Here is a 23,919-nt window from a genome sequence, read left to right as displayed (position 1 = left end):
TATAGTCATCGATGGGCTCACATTGTTCTTGTCGGAAGGTTGGACTTAAAATGCAACTATGACTGGTATCCAGGGGAAGCCCAAGCTTGCCACCAATACAAGTCTTCGTTGGACTTTCTTCTCTTTCATGTCCCGGTGGTCTCAGGTCAGCAATGGCTGCCTAGCACATCTCCGCCGGTGCAATCCTGCACACAGAATATGGATTCCCACAGCCTCGCTATCGACCGCTTCTTCGTGGACTTGGTGATTAACGCTTTGCTTGACCGCAGCGTGTTAGTAGACGCTATTCTATGTGTTTACTTTAGGAATATTCATCGGTGGCTACCCGTTATCCCGGAGCAGAAGTTCCGAGCACGGATATCACAGATTCATAGTAGCCGTTCGGCGGAACTGGCGCTTCTATTACTGGCAATGTATCTTCTCACGGAGAACGAATGGGGCAATACCCGCATTCAGAGGGAAGGCCAGCAACATCTTTATCAGCAATGCAGCTGTTTAGTCTCGTTTTTGCTACTGGTGCGCGGACCATCCTTGGAACTGGTACAAGCAGGCTTGCTACTCATCCTATATGAGTTGGGATCTGGCTCCTTGGAAGCCGCATTCTTGCGAGTAGCAGCATGTGCTAGGCTTGCGTATTCACTTGGACTACATGTTGATGAATCCTTCGTGGACGACTACTCTGGCGCCTGGTGTCATGCAGAAGAGCGGAGAAGAGTCTGGACTGCGGTGTACATGATGGACCGGTCAGTAGAGCAAATCACCTGGATTGGTGGGGAGATTGACTAATACCATTAAGCCTTGTTTACCAGATTATGCCAGATATAGTGGCACCGCATGCGGTTGGGGAGCCTGTCGATGACTTTCCGCTTCCAATTGGCGACCAGGAAAGCGAACACAAGCCAAACAAAACATTTCTGTCTTTCAAAACCTCACTTAATATTCCATTGTCTTACTACACTCGCGAGATCCAAGCGGTTAGAATTCTAGGAAACGTGCAGATGCTTCAGAATTTAGTGCGACTGGATTCGTTTCAACAGCATTTTCATCTGATCGACAGCAATTTGATGCAGTTGATGCAGCAACTGTTCGAGGAAAGCGCTGGCTGGGAAGCTCATCTTGGCGCCATTGCAATTGCGCTGATGTATGCATCAAAGTCCACCCATCTCCATTTTTGCTGAGTCCTGAGGCTAAATCGCGAAAATCAGGGCTACTCTCACTCTCCACCGAAGCCAAGTGGGATACGGGGCTCCAAGTTCCATAGCACAGCATCCGGATATACTGCACAGAGCGCCTCTGTCCATGGCCGCAGTATCCTCCGTCATTAACATGGTCCGTGACATTTGCTTGCAACTGAATGCACTCGAAGCTATAGAAGAGATCTCCAGGGTCCCGTTACCAGCTGTCATGTGTATTGGCGAGACAGCTCTTACGGCAATTTGGTTAAAACAAGCAGACCCTGACGAGTCGCATGTTGATGGTCGAGCTTTCAGCCTAGCGCTAGAACGTGTTAGGCGCTACTGGATCCTCGCAGGTATAGGCTATACAAGTTTGCGGTAGCCATTGCTGATATTGAAACTAGATTACTACATGAAGAGGCTTGTCTGGAATGAAGCTGAGCACCTTGACCGTGGTATGTAACATTCCGTTCAGAACCGGATGCCCTTGTAAGGGAAGGAGTGTTGAATACAAAAGAAAGCAATGAATAAAATACTTTCAAAGGAAGCCATGGCTCATAGATCTGGATTACTGGCCTACGCCTGCCTATACTATAAACAAAGTCCCAGTATTTAACAGAAAAGCATTACGATCGGCATAGTCATAACCCCATCTCGCCGGGTACGGTGCTTCAAGATTCGGCAGCAAATTCAGCGCCTGGGTCAAAGTGTCGGAGCCTCCTAATATGTTCTGGCGAGCAACCAAGGAAGCTGGAGGCGCAGCGTTACCCAGGAACTAAAAATTAACACATGTGCCTTTTTCCAGAGCTCCAACTGGCCTCGCAAATCTTGCATCTGGCATTGCAACCCATATCCTCCTGTAGAGATTTGTAGGCATCCCACAGATTGCAGTGGCACTTGTTCCATTCATGTGAACTTCTGATAGCCAACAGAGGCTAGCAAAATTTCAATGTGTTCTAGTCTAATTCGATGTGTTGCCTGTCAGTGTTGTGCTGTTGGTGGCCGGGACCGGGTTATGGCATGATGGGACTTCCCTTTCTACATGGTCTTCTGACATAGTTTATCCTTCCCAAGATACCGCTCGATTCAATCTCACGCACTTACTTGATATCATCTACCGAGAAAGGAATATGGAGCACTGTCTTCGACAGTGGCGTATGGCAGCAAACGTCGCATTATTGGTTATCAGTGAAATCGTACCCTTCAAGGTCCAATAATCATCATGCTTTTGCTTAGCGCCGCAAAATCTTCCGGAAGGGCACTAGCACCAGGGAATAAAAGTTTCAACTAGCGTTGTGCTTTGTGTCCGCTCAGCTCCATCCTTGCAGCCTGAGGCAAGCCTGAGCAGAGGCAATAAGATCATTGAGGTTTAATGGCTTCCCCACATCACTTTGCGGGCGTTGCTGTGCTATGGTCATCTTGACAGAAAGCAGTAAGCAGCCACTTATTTTATTCGCCGCTAAATCCGCAGGGATCGGCCGCTAGCTCCGGCGCTTGGAGATGGCACACCGAACGCAGTGAATACGGTAGAGAACATCGTCTACATAAACTTCCTGAATCCCCCAAGCACTTGAGGCCCACTGTCCGATTTCATACTTCTGCCAAGCTGAATATATTCCTCTGGCAATTGAAATGTCTCCACTATCCGGTAAAGTTGCCCTTGTCACTGGTGCATCCCGAGGCATCGGACGCGCAACGGCTCTCGCCCTCGCTAAGGATGGCGCCGACGTCGTCGTGAACTACGTCTCCTCCACTGCAGCCGCCGACGAAGTCGTATCAGAGATTGGGTCTAACCATGCCCTTGCCATCCAAGCGGATGTATCGAAGCGCGAAGATATCACGCGCTTGATCAAGACGACAGTCGACCGATTCGGCAAAATCGATATTCTCGTCCTTAATGCAGGCCTACTCTGGCAGAAGGGGGATCTGCTCAGTATCACCGAGGACGACTTCGACAAACTCTTCGCTGCGAATGTGCGCAGTCCCTTGTTCACCGTGCAGGAGGCTGTTCCGCATCTCGCAGATGGTGGGCGGGTGATGCTCTTCTCGACGTCACTGGCGGCATTCAGCGGCGTTACCCCAAATTATCTTCTTTATACAGCGAGCAAGGGGGCAATTGAGCAGATCACGCGTGTTCTGGCGAAGGATCTGGGGAGAAGGGGGATCACCGTGAACACCATTGCGCCGGGGCCCATTGGGACGGATGCGTATTTTCTGGGGAAGACGGAGCAGATGGTGCAGCTTCAGAGTAACTTGGCCCCTATGGGACGGTTGGGGAAACCCCAGGAAGTTGCGAATGTGGTCTGTTTCATTGCCAGCGATCAGAGCCAGTGGGTGAATGGACAGACGATCAGGATCAATGGTGGGATGACGGTGGGCTGACCAAACCAGTCCCTGATATAATTGTCAGTCTTAGCGAACGTGCTTCAACTTTCTGAAACATCTGCATATATGCAAACTTAAATCAGTAGCGCAGTCAATATGGGTTCGATGGCACTTCCGGATTAGCTATCTCAATTTCTGCTGTATGAACTTGACCATGACAATACCGTTCGTAAAACTGTACGCGTGCCAAATGACATGTTGGAGAGTCGTCAAGGACATGTGCCCTTGAGATGAAGTGGAAACGAGGGCGAATTGGCAGGCGTTGTACACTTATGACGAGAGAAACCTATCGTAATAACAATAGCACCAAGACTTGCCAGTCTTGACATGTTAGGTTCGCAATAGAGACCTTTATTTACATGTGAATGTCCAAAATGCCTTCCTTAGAACTACGACTTTTAGACAAAGGGATGGAGAGATCAAACCATCATGATCGATCGTATATTCTAGAAGTTCAATCCAACAGGGACCAAGGAATTCAGCCTCGATACTTGGGATGGTAACGCAATTATCAAAACTTCCGAACCTTTCCCAGGATGGTAATCCACCTGGAAACTGGGAATTGCGCGCCAGAATTAGTGAGGAGGAAATTAAAAAGTAGCAAAGCCCTTGGCATGTCCATATTGGCCGAGAAAATGTTCTCACGTCAAAATATTTTTCCTGGTCAAATATCGATAGCTGTCAGGGTTCATATATATAGTCACAATAAGGGCGGTGTTATAAGATAGCGTATCACACAACTAAAAATAGTACACAAAAGAGACTCCACAGGTCCTTGCTTTACCAGCACGATTTGCTATCCCGACCCATGGGACAACAAAGCCGGCGACCAAAGGCGGGTACTAGTAGGTTTGCTTCGCATAAATGTGACTTGACCTTCTTGTTGTGCGGCGTTCAGGGCCGAGCCAGACTCGCCAACCTAGGAGCGACTCCACCGTCCAGCTTCAGATTACTTCCATGTGCTCTACTTTGGAGTCTTGCTCATCCATCACGAACGCCGGGACGATGCCAAGTGCGCGAAGGAATATGGCGAGAATTGGAAGAGGTACAAGTGGGCGGTTAGATGGAGGATCTTGCCCTGGATTTCATCGAGGATGGCTCACTCCGGACCGTATGAAGAGGCAGAGAGGCTACTTCTGGTGGAGACACCTCGTCTGTTCATATATGTGCTGGACTGCCTGAAATATGACTGAAAGTCTCCTATAGTAATGGAAACAAGTGTATTCGTACCAACCAGCGTTCTAGCGAATGCTCTTTCAACCGGTTATAAGGCGAATAGCTCGCATAGGAGTCCCCCAACGCCCGTTGGGGGGCGGGCGGAATATGAAGCGGACGGTGCCGAGAATGGATCACGCAGGAAAAAAGATGGCTCTTTGGCAAGCACAGACAGCAAGCACAGACAGCAAGCACACCATGAGCAGGGGACCTTGGAAAAGGTTACCATGGATTGGTGGGGTTGAGTCCTTCCTTTAATCGGCGATTTACTTCCCTACTTCCGGCCGCGGCCGGACAAGGAACACCTCGGTGATTAGCAGCATCAGCATTCGATATCTTTAGGGTCGCTCCCTCCGTAGTCTGCGTTAACAAAATGGCGTGCTCTGCTCCAGGATAATTCCCCCAGATTCCATGATGCTCACACGGTCTGCCTGCTTGATATGCTGGGCAAAAGGAAAGAGTATCTTTTTTCATATAAGGTCAGCTTCTGCAACAAATAAGAAAGTCTGTAGTACCTGAATATATGGCAAAATTCACAGCATTGCTGAGCTTGCGGCAAATTCCATGTCGCCCAAACACGTGGTCAAGCATAGTTTGCGCTGTGTTCACGTCAAGTCCGCTCAGCATATCGTCCAATAGAAGTATCTATGTCCGCGCGTTGAGTGATGGCTTCCCTGAGAAGCATTGTAGCTTGCCTTCTGGCGTAAGCATTGTGCCAATTGCAAAGAGATTGCCGTGGATCTCATCGGTTCTCCTGTAGTATTCTGCAAGCTTATCTCTTGCAGCGCCTAGCGCCTTCAGCATTAGCTGTTTCCAAGGGACATTCTTCCGTTGTAGCTGCCACGTCGACCTTTCGAGGTGTTCGAAAAGTTGGTCGTAAATATCAAAGACAATATAGATCGTCGCATCAGTGGTTTTGGGTAATGCAGTGGTGGATTTGAAGAAAGGCTAAGTGATCCAAAGGAGATTCTCGATCTGGAGCTATTCCTCCTGACCAAGCAAGCGTTAGGCCTCGAAGGCGATATTCGGAGCAAAACTCGTTGAATGTAGACTGTAACCTTTTTGCACGACGAAGCATCAAGAATGTGGAATCACAGCTAGCCTTCACAACTTGAATTGGAACTATTTTTGGCGATCATTCCGTGGTTAGTCTAAACTAAATAGCTAGCTCCCTTATCTTAGGGTTTTGCCCCCTAAAGACACTTGTAGAACTCCAATGCGATCCGAATACTATTTAGAATAATTTTACAATTGCAGGAGTCTGGCAGAGTAAGCAGAGAACCGATTATGTCGTATCCTCCGTATAATCGGTGTCTTGTTTGACCGAACGATGGCCGGGGCGTTAGACACGTTAGAGATCACACATGAGCCGATGCGCCAGATCTTCTATAGTACTATCTCTAGTATGCCCTACAAGCAAGCGTTAGACCGGCTTCAGCTACATACCGAGACGCGATACATCTATACATAGAGATACTTCCTGTACTGGACGTTTCGGGCCGCCCCCTTCCATGCCAACTAACGACCCAGATCTCAGGGTTCCACTGGACGGATACTAAGAGAAGTTTCTCCACCGTATCTAAACATCGCTAAATTAATTTCTCCGCCAGTCGGACGCAGCAACAGGAGGCCCAGATCCACCTCCCGACGAAAACTAAATATTATATCCCAACTTGATCCATAATGCCCTTAAGGAACCAGGGCTCCCTCCGACTTTTTTAGATTCCTGTTGGCCCACTCTAGCCCCACCCGCTGAGCTCCACGCACCATGTCCCAGCATTGCCACAAGCACACACGTGACGCGTTCATCAGTCTATCTAAACAAAAATACTGCGAACACTGCGATTCAGCTTTTGTCGACTATACCTATCGCTAACCACCTTTTCGCGTGTCGTACTTTAATCCAACAGAAAGGGCTGAGATGGAGCATTTTCGCTACCTTCCCGAATATCAAGTACTGATATGCAGGCCTTGCGGTCGTGCTATTCCAGCCGCGTACCTTCAGAGTCATCTACAAAGCCATCGCAAAGAATGGCTTGGTCTTGCAACATCTCTGAGGAAATTAACAGACAGGAGGGCCGGCTCGCCTAACTTAGACCCACCTTACTAGGACATGACATCATTTAGGCTGTCAATCATTCCCCACACAAGGAGAGGAGGAGCTATACATGATTTATTCCGTATTACTGGTTGCCCTTGCTTCAGTATCCTATTTCCCTCTCAAACGGAGTAAGATCTGGCAACTGTGTCCTAACCCTTCATTTTTCTATCCCACACGTAATCTGCTTTGGCTCGGTTGATAATTGATTATGTCATACCATCCCGCGTTCGATAGTCAAAACCCACAAACTATTGCAGAAAACTCCTTGCTCCTCCCATGATCATCATCTTTTTGATAACTGATTTTTCCACGATCACTACCTGGACAGTCCCTGCCATTATGCGTGAAGTCGTATGTTACACTCCGTGCTCGCGTACCATGATACGCAGCATCCCAAACAACCTTGCTGACTTGTGCCAGATCCACCTCCAGATCGGTCAATGTGTAAGTGCGCACCAAAACTCGATAGACTGTATCTACCCAGGGCTGATTTCTGGTATTCTTAACAGGGTAACCAAATAGGTTCGGCTTTTTGGTATGCCATTCAAATGAGCACTGCAGCTTAGAATATGGATGATATTAGGAGAGATTGGAGTACCACCTCCTAAAGAAAGTATTTTACTAATCCGTCTCGAAGGGAAACCATATCAGGAGAACATGGCCTCGATAGTTCTGGCCTGTCAGTAGAATGTCCACTTTACTCGTGAATCCAAATCAATCTGACACAAGTACAGATATGTTGGCTCGACTGATTATCAATTAAAACGAATGAACGTGTATTTCAACGAGGTTCGTGCTGCACATTTTCTCTATCTTTATATATATATGTATACGAATGTTGCAGAAAAGCGCTGATATCCGAACAGGCTAATGGAAACAAATACGTGCCTCGCGCTGTCTTAGTTGACCTTGAGCCGGGTACCATGGACGCCGCCCGTTCCGGCGCTTTCGGTAGACTTTACAGGCCCGGCAACTTCGTCTATGGACAATCAGGCGCAGGAAGCAATTGGGCTAGGGGTCATTACACGGATGGCGCTGAGCTTATGGACCAGGTCATTGATGTTGTCCGCCGGGAGGCTGAGACCTGTGATTCTCTGCAAGGCTTTCAAATCACTCATTCTCTTGGCGGTGGTACTGGAGCGGGTATGGGTACGCTCTTGATGTCTAAGATTCGTGATGACTTTCCCGATCGGATGATGGCCACTTTCTCTGTTGTACCTTCTCCCAAGGTGTCAGACACTGTCGTAGAGCCTTACAATGCTACTCTGTCAATCCACCAGCTGGTGGAACATGCTGATGAAACGTTCTGCATAGACAATGAGGTAAAGCGCCGCTCTGCAGAGCAAGGACGACATATAAGCTGATCATACGTTACAGGCATTGCACGACATCTGCAAACGTACCCTCAAGCTGCCTGATCCATCTTATGGCGACCTTAACCACCTGGTCTCCACTGTCATGTCGGGGGTTACCACTTGCTTTCGCTTCCCAGGGCAGCTCAACTCCGATTTTCGCAAGCTCGCTGTCAACATGATTCCGTTTCCTCGGTTGCATTTCTTCATGGTTGGCTTCGCTCCACTCACCCATCAAAAGGCGCTTTCGTTCCGCGCAGCAACCGTGCCTGAGTTGACTCGACAAATGTTTGACCCTCAGAACATGATGGCGTCCTCTGACATCCGGAATGGACGGTACCTCACTTGCTGTGCTATCTTGTATGTCTTCTTAAGCTTTTGTCTGACCGTGTAATCGTATCATCTGCTAATCCGACCACCTACATCAGCCGCGGTAAGATATCCATGAGGGAGGTAGAGAACCAGATGCAGAATATACAGAACAAGCACAAGAGCAGTTTTGTTGAATGGATACCCAACAATATTCAAACTGCTCTCTGCGCCATTCCGCCCCCTGGGCTTAGAATGTCTGCAACCTTCGTTGGCAATTCTACGTCCATCCAGGACGTTTTTAAGCGGGTTGGTGATCAGTTCTCTGTTATGTTTCAGCGCAAAGCTTTCTTGCATTGGTACGTCAATGAAGGGATGGATGAGATGGAGTTCTCTGAAGCACAAGGCAATATGAACGATCTTGTCTCTGAATATCAACAGTATCAAGATCTTCCGCATGGTGGGGATTATTGATTTCCGTCATGCATATGAGAATATCTCAAAAAAAAAAAAACTAAATATAATAATCCTTATCGTTGTTCTCAGAATGATTATGATTTGGAAGAACAGATTCTAAACACCGGTCAGGCTCCAGAAGGTAACAGCCCATCAATTAGCCCTTACGGATAGCAAGCTACGGTATGTGGGTAGCTCTTTAATTAATCGTTTCTTAGTCTATCCAAAGAGAGTCTAGACGATGGCTGGTGGTTCCTAGTGCATAGTGTAGATGTGCATACAGATCCTACAATACCTTTCCACTGTACCATGGGATATCACTAGAATTGAAAATCTACAGACATATATTTTATCAATCTGGTCCTAATTTTCCCATATCAAATTGCCGACTAGTCATATTTTGCTGGTATTCTCTGCTTTACCACCTGTTCCCCTTCCAAAGTCCTCCATTTACCTTTGGCTTATCTTCATGAACCAATCTCTCCTCATTTCGAGGTTTCATCGGAATCAGTTCTTAAATGAAGAAGGCTTTCAGTGGACTGTTTCCCTCCTGTCTTTTGTGTATGAAACTCTTTGTTGGCATCTTGGTTAACATTACTGGTGTGAGGAACTGCAGCATAGGGATGTGAAATGCTTTTTCGAAGTGGATGGGCCGTCCCAGTCTTGATCACTCCGGTATCAGTCACGCTGCTGGATGAAGAAAGAGCGAAGTCTCCTGAGTCAAAGTATGGAGGGGATTCGGAGCCAATCGGTATGTCGCAGATTCTATCGGCCTAAATCCCCGGGCACGCTATTTCTCCCATGGTTAAAACATAATCGCCAAACGTTATTTGGGATCTCACCCTCCAGTAACAGTCGTTTAAGTTAACACAGACAAGACTTGTGCGCAGCTTGTGTTGTAGGAGGTTGTACAGCTAATTAGTCTGCTACCATTGGCGCAGAACATAAGGGCAAGCCCATACAGCCCATAACTGATGGCATTGTAGTTTCTGTAACCATATGCGCATGATTTCGTGGGCTCCAGAAAGGGGTTGAGTTTCCATGGAGTTGTTCCCCAATGCTATATAATTTCTCGTCCAGGCGATCCAGCTGTTCTTTGAACAGGCTAGATTCACGCATGTCTCTGTGGATAAATGCCCTATCATCGGGATACAGAGTTTGCCTATACTTGTGGTAGTTATCCAGTAGTTCCTGGACTTTCTCCTTGAGATAGTCTAGGTTTTCGGCTTTGGGACCAAAAGACCACGCCCCAATCGCAGAGTGTCGGGACCTATCTAGAGATTCCCTAGTCGGTCTATGAAACATTGCGAGATAGGCTATTGTATGAGTTGAGAACAGTATTATAGTGTCGTTTTTGTGATCGGGTTGGAGGGCAAAGATAGCAGAAAACCGTGGCCAATGTAGGCTCCTGGAATATTAGCCTTTTAAATAATTACCTCCTTTGCAACCACCATGCTATTCTGGCTGAAGGCATTAGCAACGCTAACGTCATCGTAAAATGTTCATTACATCAATGTTCGTTGGTCCGATATTTATCGGTTCTCATAGATGATAGGAGGATCTCCATTGACTTCGGCGCAAACATTTGATTTCAGTTTTCAGCCATACTTCCACACCATACGTAGTGTACTCTTCAAGCAGGCACTGGGATCTGAAAAAAGAAAAAAAAATTCTGAGGTGGTTAGGTAGCAACTCCGTTAGTTAGCTATCTTCGTAGGAAATGTCATATTATATTTGGATCTGCTGTAGCCTGTCAAACCACCCCGTGATAATCTTTGGTTCCTCGCATTGAGCTTGACTATAATTATATCATCGGGCATATCGAGTTTTGATCTCCTCACGTCGGTTAATAAAGGTAGACGCCCAGTTCTTGCAATAGGTCTGAATCCAGAGGGATTATCTTCTTGAAGAAGAATATTGTCCATTACTTGCACGTGAGATAGCATAGAAGGCACTCCACGTGAATCCGTAGATAGTATCTATTCCACTAATGATTCTTCCTGCGTAGGAGATAGCCTATGGCATTGGAGCGTTTCTCAGTTCGACATTGGCGTCCATTAAGCAGGTCACGAAGGGTGGATCTGGCAGCATTGAATATCTCCGCAGGGCGGTGGATATTACAAGTTTATTATTTTAAAGCAGATATTGCAAGTAGAATCCTTCCCTCTTGCCACACCGGATTTCCAAAGATTTGACGCGATTTTGGTGGCATAGTAGCTGTTTGGTTAGCTTTGAATTGCACGCGTTGGAATCGATGGGAAAGCAGCGACTCGGCTGGAAATTACGTTAGATATTGCGTTCAGTCCAAGTTTAGGCAAGTTTAGAACCTGTTGGCACCCCACCATGGCAATTTTAAGTTAAAAATTCCTTCCAAGATCTCCCTACACTTTAAGAAGACTTGTCGAATATATTCTTAGTAATAATTTAGGACCTTGCCAAAAGGCCCAAAACTCTTCTGAGACCTTAATGCACCACATGACCCACTGAATTACACCATCTGTTCTAATCTTCAGCCCCAGGGTTTAGTGTCAACAGGCTGAGGACGCTCACCAAGTCAAGTCGAATTGCCTCAGCATAAGCCAACCTCCTTCGACCAACGCTGGATATTTGCTGCACATTCGGCACCATACAGCTTTGCTATGAAGTCCATTTGCTGGAGTTCTCTGGCATACTTGCTGTACCCAGCATCACCCCCATCACCATAGAGCTTACCATTACTTAGCTCTGGCATCACTGGGCTGGGGTCATTCCGGTACAGGCGCTCCCCTTTTCTGTTCCCGTCAACAAAAACCCGACGAGTCGTGTACACTTGGACCAACGTAGGGTCAGCTGGGTAGATTGGGTTCTTAGGAAGCCTAAGGAAGAAGCTATGGGCTTTTGAATATAGTTTTCTCTCCGAAGGATCATCAACGCTGATGACCAATGGACGGGGCATTTGATTCTGCTTGCTCGTATAGCTGCGGGAGGAAGCAGGTTGTTGTTGCCTGTGACTGACTGTGGAATCCATATCGGCTGATTGTGTCGGTGTTTGCTGGTTCCCGGATTGAATCCCAGCCAACACAGCAGGACGAACAACCTCAAAAATGTAGAAGAGATAGCTCAGATCCTTAATAGACTGAGGCCTATCGCGTTCGGGAAGAAGCGAGTAGAATTGCTGCCACGAGCCATCTTCGCTCCCGCTAAGCGCCTCAAGGATATTATCAAGGCATGGTAGGTTCTCGTATTTGAGAGTCTCTCGGAAGGCGTCATCGACCAAGGCTGAACCCGGAGAAATTTGGATATCATAGAGACGTTGACTGCTTGAGACACCACGCCTATCAAGCTCATGCAGGACTGCGCTCTTAAGCAAACCTGCTAACTGCTGACTGCGGAGAGTAATTGCTTCAATCCAATCCATCACCTCGCATGGCTTATAGCCTCTATGTTGGAGTTGATCCTCAACGCTCTGGTAGTAATGCCAGGTTGGAAGATCCAGTATGATATTAACCGGCTTGTGGCACTTCCCATCGTATCTGGACAAGACGAGAGCTGCTATATCTGCGATAGCGGACGACAATCCGGCGATGCGCTCCACTTCATATAGAGTCAGGCTGCATGTCCAACAGCTTCCGGGGTGTCCAGGAAAACATCAGCAACACTTTCGTCAATATTTTGGCGAGTAAATAAACCACATGGCGGGTCAAAAACTGTGACGCTAATCTACAGTGCTCCGCCATTTTTGTCAAAGAGACTTTCCTCTGACCGAAGACCTGGGCATGTTATATGCAGCATCTGTGATGAAACAACTGGTTTCGCTCCAGGAAAATTGAATTCCATGTTGTGGAAGGAAGAAATACCCTCCCTTGTCCGTGTAGGAGTGCCAAGGGGTGACCCAACAATAAGTGCTTCATCGCGTAGTTGCAAGTATGGTGTCTGCTGCAATGAACATGATGTTTTCGTAGCCATTTTCCCCCCATTAAGCAAGTTTTCGAACAATGCAGCAAATCTTCTGCCCCTTGACCAGGCCTTCTGGTAAGCTTTTTTATCCTTTTCATCATAGTGAATTGTTGGCGTCGTGGAACAGGGAACTATGCTGACAAGTCCAGACAATCCATGCTGCCGCTCAATGGACACCACATAGAACGGGGCCATATCATGAAAATGAATACTTGACTGTGATGATTGAGATTCCGGTCCCGTTTGGAGATCGGCGAGTACATATTGCACATCCATAATTGGGTAAATATAGGAATTAATAAATCCGTATGTAAACCTTTAGTAGCAACATTTCAGATATGTCAAAAGGGATCACAAATATATATGTTTCTTTGAACTTCTAACTGAAGTGATCTAATGGGCTACTTGGCTGCTTCAACATGTGCCATCTACTTGATACGTATAGTTCAACATGAATGTGCTGACATCAATACTGTGTATTCTTGCCTCCACATTCAACGGAAATGGAAAGTTACATGATCCTTCATAATGTCACATACAAGAGACAACCTTGGACATGACTATACTGCAGAACCAGGGCGTATGAAACTCAAATGATTATAGATATAGAGTCGAAGAATTTGGAGCAGTAATGTCGTAATATATGGTGCCTGAGTTCTGATACTTTTGTGCTACGAACTACTACAGGTCACAAGGTCCTCTCGCAAGGCTTATAACCTTTACTACACCAGCTAATAAGATGTAGTCTGCTAGATAGCAGATTGGAAATTTTTTCCTGGTTTTCTTTTTCCTTTGGAGAGATGTTAAATATGGTAAAAGCTATGGTGCATATCTCAATTACCTCAGATTATAAGTCCCACCTTCTCTTATCATACCAAATCTATTATTTCTACTTTCACATGGTAAGGACCAGCGAATTACTTGAGTGCAATTGAGCTAAGCATATATATTCATATCACACAAACTTTCTTGTTCCCACCTCTTTTGGGTGGTGAGGAACTGAGGTTGTCCAGTTTCAATCTTGGATCCAAAGGGGCTGTGGGGCTGGCAGCCAGTGATGTCGTCCGGTCCGGCCCGACGACCCTCTCTCAGGCATGCCAAGCAGCCGAAGCACTACTGGAACCGGCACCTTCCGCAACTAGGTAATAGGCCCTGCGCCGGACTAAGCCTGGACTGTTAGTACATTCGAATTTTTTTGAAGTTCAAAACGCACCACACTATCTTTCTATCCCTGCCATGGAGGTTTTTTCCAGATTGGCCACCTATCTCCAGATCTCCTTCAGCATTAATCGCTTTTACGTTTGCGGTAAGGTGATGTAGTGGCAGCCGTGTTGAATTGATATTCTACATCACGGCATATTTAGGGAGTCGCCTTACAGTCCTCCGATTTTCCAGTCGTGTAGGTATTAGCTCCTAGAACGCTGTAAGTGGTCCCTTGTGTGACGTTACATGTTGGAATGCAGAGTTGCTGTGCAACGTGTTATCACTTCATTATTAGTGGTCGTCCTGAAATCATAGACATGGGTAGTTCCCACGGATGTCTTTCCCCCGGAAGTCATGAGCCTACATTCTCTGTTAGCGAGAAGAGCATTAACTGTTTGCCGTCTATACGTAATCCGCAGTAGCAATGTAAGGAAGGTTACTTTGCTTTTGTGTAACCTCCAAGGTTATTCCTCGTCACAAAGGTAACTGACGCGACATTATGAGGTAGGTGGTAGGTGGATACTTTGCGATATGATGTGTCACAATCGAAATACCAACCACCGGCTCAGTGCAGCTACGACATTGCCTGTATATGCACTCCGAGTAGAGGATGTAGAGGACCAAGGTCTCTTCTTGTCATGAAATCATCAACCTGTTCCATCCGTAAGGAACTTAGATGATCCCACTTTTTGAAACGGCTTTTATTTTGACTAACGCCTTAGTGTAATAATTACGAATGAAGAGCTGTTTCGGGATACCTTTGGTGGTGTTTAATCACCAAAGCTCCATATGGGTCTATTTGTCTTTGTCGTGCGTTTTGACCGCTGCTTCTGACATTTAGACCCCAGTCGCAGCCTCCAGGTTATGCCGCTTAATAGTAATGGACAGGAGACTACCTACCTAGCGGTCAAGGAGGCCAGACTGAAGGCAACGGGGAAAGATATTGTGGGATAAGCTGAAGTCTATCTCCCAAGCAATTGAAGGCAGATATAGCTGTATATGGCCGTATTTCTAGCTGGTGACTCTGACGGCTGACAGACCTTATCGGCCTAAGCTCCTTTTCTAACTCACTTACTCTACTTATAGAAATTGACCTCCTCAACGGGGAAAGCAAATACATAAAGGTCATCCTGATGTAGGTATAGCATTTCTTTAGTTCTGGTTGCAATGAACAATTCCATTAGTTGAAACGCAGAAATAGGGAAGGCATACACACTATGCCACTGTGCATAAGAGAGCACATACACCGATTGCGGGATTATTGGAACTTGTACATACTCTTTACGACGCTCATCCCCTGCCAACTTCTAGCAGCGTCGGAAGTACCTCTCCGCTGCCATACGGCTAATCCAACCACCTCAGTGGGCCGTAATCCACCAGAGTCATCTCCGGTTTCGTGGACGGTGGTTGCGAGAATAAATTTGCTCGAGTCAAAAATGTTCATACTGTAGCAGGAGTTTCCATAGAGTAACAAAAGTCCGCCGGGTGTTTCACGACCGCCAGGATAAGAACCAGTTGAAGCAAGGGTCGTCTTGCCAGGCATCTGCTGCTATGTGATACAATGGCGTCAACTGCTCGGCCGTCGTCACTCGGTGCAGAACGCCACGAGTCATTGCCGGGTGTGTCTCGCATAGAGGCAGTATTCTGAATTAGGATAAAAGATTAATACACTCTGTTCCCATACATTTTGTACCGTAAGGGTAAGTGGGGCCTTGAGTTCAGCCAAACTCGAAGCTCCGAGAGCCGAGGGCACAGATGTCTCGGGACCATACTCACCGAGCACCGAACAGCGAATTCCGAAAGCTGACGATGCAAGGATAGACACATCCACATCACTGGTCATTCCTTGTCACTTGTAGGATCATTCTGAGAATGAGAAAGTGACTATCTATGCATAATCTGCCTGGTATTGGCGAACAAATGTTGTGATTTTTACCTCTATCTGGGTCTTGACTTGCGGATGATAACTGATAACCCGGCAACCGTGGTGAATGGCCAAATCACATCAGGGTAATAGCATAGCAGCGTCTCTTGTGGTAGCAGTCCCAAAGTCGGGGAGACTTGCAGCTACATTCCATTAATATTTTGCACCATAGGCGCTGCGACCGCCTGATTATTGCCTATGCTCGCATAAAATACCGATTCTACGGGCCCTTCGCGAAGGTGTTATTTATCAACTCCCCGTCCGCAGAATACTATAGGGTCGGAAACGTGGCACCATTGTGCCAACAAAAAATGTGACCGTCATTGGACCTAAATACATCAACTGGTCTTTCCAGAAATATATCACATGGCCCATGCTTCCGTAAGGAATAAGGCGGTGAGGACTGGCACAAAGGTTGCCTGGCCATTCATTCACCCCCTAACGCAATATCTAATTCTCTACGCAATGTCGAGTCCTACGTTGCAAGAGCGTCTATCGAAAACTTGTGATCACTGCAGAGCCAGAAAGGTTCGATGTCTGAGTACGTAGGATCCAGCCGCTACCAGTCCCGTGTTGCTAACTGATTCGAGAATCCCCTGACCTTTCAACGTGCAACAACTGCCGGGTTTGTGTCAATCCCCTTTACTCCTATAACGCATTTAGCTCATTATATATCAGAGAAGGGGCGAAGAATGTCATTATGGATTCTATAGGAGAAAATTTTTGAGTGCTGATAGCAGACCCTCGGCAAGCTCCAGCCGCCACCCCCGATGATACTACAACATTCTCGCTCGATAGGCCTAGCTTGGGAAGCGTTGATGTCTCAGTCGACTCTACTGAATCCAGTTTCATGAATGCTGCTCATGAAAAGCTTCACTCTCCAAGTCATTCTGAAAGACCTGTTGAACATTCACCAACATGCCTGGGTCAGCAGGATCTATACGTAGACCACTTGATCAGAAGTCATCGAACCACAGGAAGTTCCCGGCAGAGGAACGTTATCTTTGAGGTATTACTGCCCGAAACGAAAGATTCAGATAGCGTTGATAATAATCCCGTTATCTAGGCTTTCGATCACAACCACGGTACAGATAGCTGACTGACAATCAAGAGAATCACGCTAATGGATTTTATACCCAGTTGTCAGCTCGAACTTATCGTACTTTTCCCAAAGCCGGATAAGAATGATTTCGCGGCTCTTAGGTCATAACGGGCTGGAACCGCTTCTGGAGAGAATATCTTCGATAGTAGATCACCGGTACCACCGCTTGGAACATTCTCCCTCCACCCGCAAATCCGGGGAACAACTTGACAGCGCAAATGTTACATCTTCCGATGCAGCCAAGCTTTACATTGATTGTAGGTAACCATCAGCTGCCCTCCTAGGTGCCTTCTGACAATACTCGTCGCCTTTCAGCCTATTTCAGTCAGATCCACCCGGTCCATCCATTCTTGGATCGCCAAACTTTCGAGACCAGATCCTTCAAATCCGGCCTGGCAGCTGATTTAGCCACTGATGTTTCTTGGTCGGCGTTATATCATGCTGTCCTTGCTCTGGGGTGTCAATATCACGGAGGAGCTGCGTTCGAACCCAGGAAAGGGGAGTCCTGGAAGTTCTATCGCATAGCTTTAGGTCTTTTCCCGGAGATACTGGTCGGGAAGAAGACTCTTGTCACTGCACAGGTAATATTCCTGAAACGGATCTGGAGCCCGTCTAATTTGACGACATAGGCCCTTACAGCAATGGTAGTCTCACTTTCAGCATGAATCCTTTCGTCCCTCGAGCACACTAACAGTTATACTCAGGCTATTGTGGCCCTAAACTTCTCTTATATGCATATAGATGAGCTTTTGATTGGAGAAGCAGCTCGAACAGCACAGGAGATTGGCCTGAACCAGGCTTCAACTTTGCCAGAAAGTACCGTCCGACATCAGACGTTCTGGGTGATATATGCGCTTGAGAAACTACTGGCCTTCAACCATGCAAAGAGCTCTGTATGTCATTGAGCTCTACTACTTGATTTTCGCAATACTCATTCGTCGCAGGTGATTATGGACTCAGATATTGGGTGCCCCATTCCATCCGTTCCTGAGGCGACATTCGGAGACTATGACTGGCTATTTGCTACAGCCAGTTTCGCGCGTCTACTGTCACGAGCTTATGAAGGCCTCTTTTCAATCTCTGCTACCCTCAACACCCAGGAAGCGTACTATGAAAAATTGGACGCGATTACGGATTTACTTGAACGATGGCGCCTGTCTATCCCTCTTGCCTTTCGACCCGGAGAAGCATTCCATGCTCGATCATTCAGGAGCTCGTGTGAGACCCTCGTCGCATTGACAACACATTTCTACTATCATGATGCCTCAATCTCCCTATGCCGTCTGACGCTCCATGTTGGGAAAAACCAAGATGGACCGCGACAAATTGAGAGCAAGACCATTCTCATGCGGTCAGCGAGGTCGATCATAGAGTTGTTGAGGCACATTGACATCGAACCATATACCCCCGTCTAGTATGTACCGTGACATTGAGAAAGAATCATCAAGGTAAGGAGTTTGCTGACTTAGTCCAGTACCATTGCACTGCTACCGCTGAGTGCACTTTTCATTCTTTTCGATCTTGTTATCCACAATCCCAGCCATCCCGAAACCTCCGGCAATCTGGCGCTGCTAGAAGTGGCTGCCGGTCACTTTAGTAGACTGGAGTATGTCAGCGGGGGTACTCTACCAAGTTCTATACTTGCTGAATTCGCTTACCTTGCTCGGAATTATGTCCGTACCCATGGGTGTCAACCTGGAAGTGACGGAGCTCCCCCGTCAGGACTCATCTCCCAAAATGATTGGTTGGCAGACAACTCCGCTTCCGCTGTACACGGCACCAACCAAATCCTGGGTCCCTTACCGCCGTCAATGGATCTACCGCGCACGCTGCCTTTGATGTTACCGACATTCGACGCGTCTGCGCATGATGCCGACTCCGCTACAGGGTTCAACGTGATGGAGCTTTTTGGATCCATGATACAGTCTGATTATGATACATTTTTCAGCCCACCTTAGATCGTCCTGATACTGCTCACCCCCTTTGTTTCTTTCTAGCATCTATGGTGTCGTTGCGAAGTCACTTGAGCTTAATTTGCCATTACGGTACGGTAGCGAGATCAAGAGATTGGCCATATAAGGGCTGTTTCTCATCCTGTTGCATAATAGTGCTTGCAAGGTTCGTCATCAATGAGAACTCTGGCCCTAACTGGACCATCGATTACGACTCCTTTAGCCTCGCGCATATCCTGTGCGACGTGCTGTTCGTCTACTGTCTCTTTGTTTCCATCGCAATTCTGCCAAGCGCATCTGTATTCCCCCCCTTCTCAGCTTATGAAATTCTTTCCTTACGCACCTTTCTTTGAGCTGGGAATTGCATCCGGCGCGGTGTTAGAGACGCGGCCGGAGTCGATGTCTGTCCATGAGATTCTGCTCTTAGGTGAGGAGATCATGGTAATGTAGCCTGTTTGCCGTGGGATTTTTTAATATTCTCCTGTCAGGAGAGCGCTCACTAGGACCAAGTCGTCAGTCGCCTATACGGTAACATAAGGATTACCTGTTATCAAAGAAAGGTCCTTCGACTAACGGCTCCACTTACTGCTGTAGGTCGCGACGTTCTCCACCGCAGCAACTACGTTCTCGCCAAAATAGATTCGAGGAACCATCTGGGCACAGAGGCAGATTCAATCGTGTACGCCACTGAACTAGATGGGGTCCGCATGGCGGTGGAAACCGCCAGAGATGCGAGTCCCCGCTCGCTTTTACTCTCGTTACCGATAGCCTAGCCATCATTCAGGAAGTCCAAACCCCGTGTCGCCCCCTCCGGCTAATGTATTCTCTCAAAGATGTAGATGAAGGTAATGGCCCCAGGTCGTGCGGGTTGGCATACGTACAGATACGGGGGAGCTCTGCCTACATGTGCGTGGCAGGAAACGATGCTGTAGATAAAGCAGCTAGACGAGAAGGATAAATCAAGCTCAGTGGTGCAACCGGATCAACCAATTATCCGGTCGATCGTGGCCGCTTTTCTCCAGCGAATCCATCAACACTAGAAGAAGCACCGGGTAGAGGAGAAAGAGGCCGAAATATTACGGCAGCTAGTTAAGGCTCTGAACTAGAAGAGTCTAGGTGTATATAAAGGCTTCTTGAAGCCAGCCACACGCGGCAATTAATACCCAGATGCGTACAATATATATTTCGCGCTCGAGACGTCATGTCAGTGGTTGTTCAAGTTGTGGAATGGCCGCTTGGGGAGAATCAAGCGTAACGGGGACACGAACGTACGGGTATGTTGGCCTTCTCTGGTCAATCCAATCCCAGTCATGCGACTATTTAGGGCCCTTTGAATTAAAAATGGCTCTAACCTTGGCGCCTTCGCCGCGACTGCGTTATGATATGATAACCACACCGGACTAAGAGACCCAAAGTCCCAGATCGGAAGTAAGTGGCTATTAGAGTAGAATGCTTTCCTTTCTCCTCCATGTCTCCAAGTTTGTTGAATGTTGATGGAGCAACACGACGAGGACCATGCACAGTAAAGCAATTATGATGGCAAGCAAATGCATCCCGGAGACTATTAGGGTACTGTATAAGGGTAAAAGGTACCATTGTCAAAGCCGGTTAATGTACCCTCTTGTTACTATAAAATTCATGAATTGGGTTACAACAGCCTAAATCAGGGGAGTGGAGCAGTCATCAAGCTATGATGAAGGGCGTCGTCGGTTTGAGGGACAAGGACCTTTGCGCCGAGTCATATTCCTCTTCGGATGGGCCCAAATCATCAGTCCGTTCCAGTAAATAGAATCTCCCAATCCACGATTCAAGTCCGCTTCAATGCATTCCCATCGGTCGCCTCCCGTAGCTGCCGCACGATAACCGGCAACCCGGAAAATCGCCCGGTCAAAATATCTGTCATCCAATCCGGTAAGCAGGTGGTCACCCACGAGGTGGTTGCCATCCCGCCGCCCCAAAAAAATGTCCGGGGTGACCCCATGTCAATTTGTTATAACATACCCTGGAAAGGTCTGAGCGAGAGCTGAATGCATACGAACCCAGTAATCAGAACTGTTGTCATGGTGTCTATTGAAGTAGTAGTTGTAGTATGGCACGTAGGGTGATCATGGTAGCAGAGGCGAGATTGGGGACGGATTTATACGGTTCCTTCAACTCGGCTCAACCTCGGAAGGGCTTCGGTCTTCACCTGCGGAGGTATGCAGGAGTGCACAGAACAGTAGTCTGCACAGGCGGCTACTGTTTTTCCATTACGATCATCTCGGTCTTGGTTATGAATGGACATAGAAGTCGGAGAAGGATTCTGTCGGTGCGGAGCGCCTCGGTTGCCTAATTAGGCCTAGCGCCCCGCCAGGCTAAAGCCCACAACCACCACCATTTGTATGGAGCTGAGCTCCTCTTTAGGTCAGAGATAGCCATCACCAATTCAGCAGTTTACGATAGAGTGCTTGCTCCGACAGATTCCAAGTGGCAGAATTCGATGAACTATAGCTATAACGGCAGCCGGATAGAGAGGCGAAAGGATGTCGGAATTCTCAAGGTTTGTACAGCAAATCCAAGAAACCCCTCGTCAGCTCTACGACAATACCCTTGTTCGGTAGCGATCCAGCAACACCATACAGCGTGGCCGAGTTGCCAGTCGGCTCAGGAATACTCTCCCCAGCCTCAAGTCGTTTCTCGACCTCCTTCCGCTCACTCTGCACTACCGCTTCCAAGTCCGCAATCAAACGCATCCAAACTTTGACAATAGGCATGGTTACTGCAACATGGATGGCCGGCGGATCCTGCATGGCGTTCAGGTGCCAGCCTTTGTTGAGCATCCCGTCCGCAATCCTATAGACATCCAGGTGGCGGGCACCAAATGCGACAACCGACACCAAGGGGTTTCCTAGCACAAACAGCTCCGAGGCCAGCAAGGGGTTCGTTCTGATGGCCGTGGCGATTTCTTTCGCCGTACCGACTATTTGCGTACAGGCCTGCAGGTAGCCGTTCTCTCCGACTGACATCAAGCTCGCCCAGCACCCGGCAATCAACGCCCCTGGTCGCGAGCCCGCTATTCCTGGGGACGCGTAAACGCCTCCGCACCACTCCGGGTCGACGAAGTACTGGTAAGTGCGGAGCTCAGCCGTCCGGTACAACACGGTGGAGTTTCCTTTGGGCGCAAACCCATACTTGTGCGTGTCGCAGCTGATGCTCGTCACGCCGGACAGCCGGAAATCAAAGGCAGGGGCGGGGAATCCCGCCCGTTTAAGGAAGGGCATGAGGAAAGAGCCCAGGCAGCAGTCCACATGGAGGCAAATCTTGTGGCGCGCAGCGAGCTTGGAGATCGCGGCGATGTCGTCGACAATCCCGTGGGGAAAATTGGGTGCTGAGCCGACGAGGAGAATAGTATTACGGTTGATCAGGCGGGACATGGCACGCACATTTGCCTGGTAACTAGGGGCTGGGCAGGCGACAGTGTGGACCTTGATCTTAAAGTATTCACCGGCTTTCCGGAAGGCGGCATGTGCGGTGCAGGGGATGATCCTATCATGATGATAAGTCTGAGAGCTAGAGCACGACAAGGAGCAGGGGAAGAAAGGCCGACATACATTTCTGGCTTGGTGATACCTCGCTCGACGTATGCCTTCTGGCGAGCACTCAAACAGGCCATCAGTATACTCTCAGTTCCGCCAGCCGTCGTGACGCCAGCTGCTGTGTCGGGAGCATTAAACAAGCGAAGCACCATGGTCACGATCTCGGCCTCCATCTGGCGTACTCCGGGGAAGACGTCCGGATGGATCGGGTTGGCGACAGTGAACTTGCCGAAGGCCTCTGTCTGCAACTGTATCAGAGCATCCTCGCCGTGATAAACGGCGCCCGATACGTATCCATCCTCCCAGCGCGTATGGTCCAAATTGGCCAAATTATCGAGTTCAGACAAGATCGTTCCTACCTGAAGACCTTCCTTCGGCAGTGTCAAATGCCGCGGGTGATTGTGGGCGGAGAATTGCTCGGATAGCCTGGTCAATGCCTCTTGCACTTGCTTCTGCACCTTGCGGCGGATCCAGGGGGTCCGAAGGAGATATCCGTAGGCAATCTTCCGAACATTGTGATAAAACTCAGCTGCGGTGCCGACCACCCCACGGCCTTTGAGTTGCCAGTAAGCGCGTTGGAGTACATGTAGGATAAAGCAAGAAAAGACAACGTTGCGGGCTCTGATGCAGGCAAACACGTGTCAGCTGGAAAACGCAAGAAGGGGCCAAGGGGAGCGAGAACAACTAAAAATTCTCCAAAAAAAAAAAAAAAAAACGCGCCAACGGGAATACAGATGATAATAGAGAGAGGGAGATACTTACGCGTCGACTGGGGTAGTTTGAGGCCACAGAAAGGGCTGGAGCTGCCGCAACAGATCCTGTCCCTGTTTCCACGCAGCCAACAGAATCGCATGCTCAGACATGGTGCTTGATTAGATTGCTTCGCTATTATTGAAAAGAAGCAACCCGTGAGATGATGAATCAAGGCATGTACGTTTTATATTATTGTCCACCACCCTTTTCAACGAAGTCCGAGCTCAGGCCCGAAGTTCAGGTCCGAAGTCCTGGTCCGAGGTCAACTGCCTCGGAGGGCCGAGACTTGCACCGAACCCTGCCCTCAAATCGCCTGGAAACGGGGAACGTCTGCCTCGGTTATCCAACGCAGAATACATCATATGCACATCAGGGTAACCATAACCATTCAAGAGGTGGAAGGTCTACCTGGGTGCAGGAGGAAGGTATCTGTTCAAGCGGACCTTACTTTAATGGTGCGCAAACCGCGTTCGCCGCTCGA

At 48.1% G+C, this 23,919-nt stretch overlaps 5 protein-coding genes across 5 annotated transcripts; 4 read left to right on the top strand and 1 right to left on the bottom strand.

Annotated features, from left to right (window-relative positions):
* Positions 1–198: 198 nt before the first annotated feature.
* Positions 199–1,638, top strand: ATEG_06233 (fungal specific transcription factor domain-containing protein; the record flags this gene model as incomplete). The annotated part of the gene is made up of 4 exons (XM_001215411.1): positions 199–743; positions 797–1,141; positions 1,206–1,531; positions 1,580–1,638. 4 exons carry the CDS (start codon positions 199–201, stop codon positions 1,636–1,638), a joined length of 1,275 nt encoding a protein of 424 aa, XP_001215411.1.
* A 1,169-nt stretch (positions 1,639–2,807) lies between these two features.
* Positions 2,808–3,993, top strand: ATEG_06232 (uncharacterized protein; the record flags this gene model as incomplete). The annotated part of the gene is made up of 3 exons (XM_001215410.1): positions 2,808–3,537; positions 3,644–3,737; positions 3,963–3,993. 3 exons carry the CDS (start codon positions 2,808–2,810, stop codon positions 3,991–3,993), a joined length of 855 nt encoding a protein of 284 aa, XP_001215410.1.
* A 3,222-nt stretch (positions 3,994–7,215) lies between these two features.
* On the top strand, positions 7,216–9,011 carry ATEG_06231 (tubulin beta chain; the record flags this gene model as incomplete). Its single annotated transcript, XM_001215409.1, has 5 exons — positions 7,216–7,227; positions 7,297–7,320; positions 7,743–8,198; positions 8,254–8,588; positions 8,657–9,011. The coding sequence occupies 5 exons, from the start codon at positions 7,216–7,218 to the stop codon at positions 9,009–9,011; spliced, it is 1,182 nt and encodes a 393-aa protein (XP_001215409.1).
* Positions 9,012–17,240: 8,229 nt separating this feature from the next.
* On the top strand, positions 17,241–19,116 carry ATEG_06230 (fungal specific transcription factor domain-containing protein; the record flags this gene model as incomplete). The annotated part of the gene is made up of 5 exons (XM_001215408.1): positions 17,241–17,415; positions 17,474–17,739; positions 17,863–18,051; positions 18,103–18,572; positions 18,633–19,116. 5 exons carry the CDS (start codon positions 17,241–17,243, stop codon positions 19,114–19,116), a joined length of 1,584 nt encoding a protein of 527 aa, XP_001215408.1.
* Positions 19,117–21,644: 2,528 nt separating this feature from the next.
* ATEG_06229 (uncharacterized protein) lies at positions 21,645–23,548 on the bottom strand (the record flags this gene model as incomplete). Its single annotated transcript, XM_001215407.1, has 3 exons — positions 21,645–22,635; positions 22,701–23,306; positions 23,448–23,548. 3 exons carry the CDS (start codon positions 23,546–23,548, stop codon positions 21,645–21,647), a joined length of 1,698 nt encoding a protein of 565 aa, XP_001215407.1.
* Between the last annotated feature and the right edge of the window lie 371 nt (positions 23,549–23,919).

Source organism: Aspergillus terreus, genomic scaffold (assembly GCF_000149615.1).
Source record: "Aspergillus terreus NIH2624 scaffold_8 genomic scaffold, whole genome shotgun sequence".
Classification (NCBI taxonomy): domain Eukaryota; kingdom Fungi; phylum Ascomycota; class Eurotiomycetes; order Eurotiales; family Aspergillaceae; genus Aspergillus; species Aspergillus terreus.
This window is presented reverse-complemented; position numbering and strand designations above follow the sequence as displayed.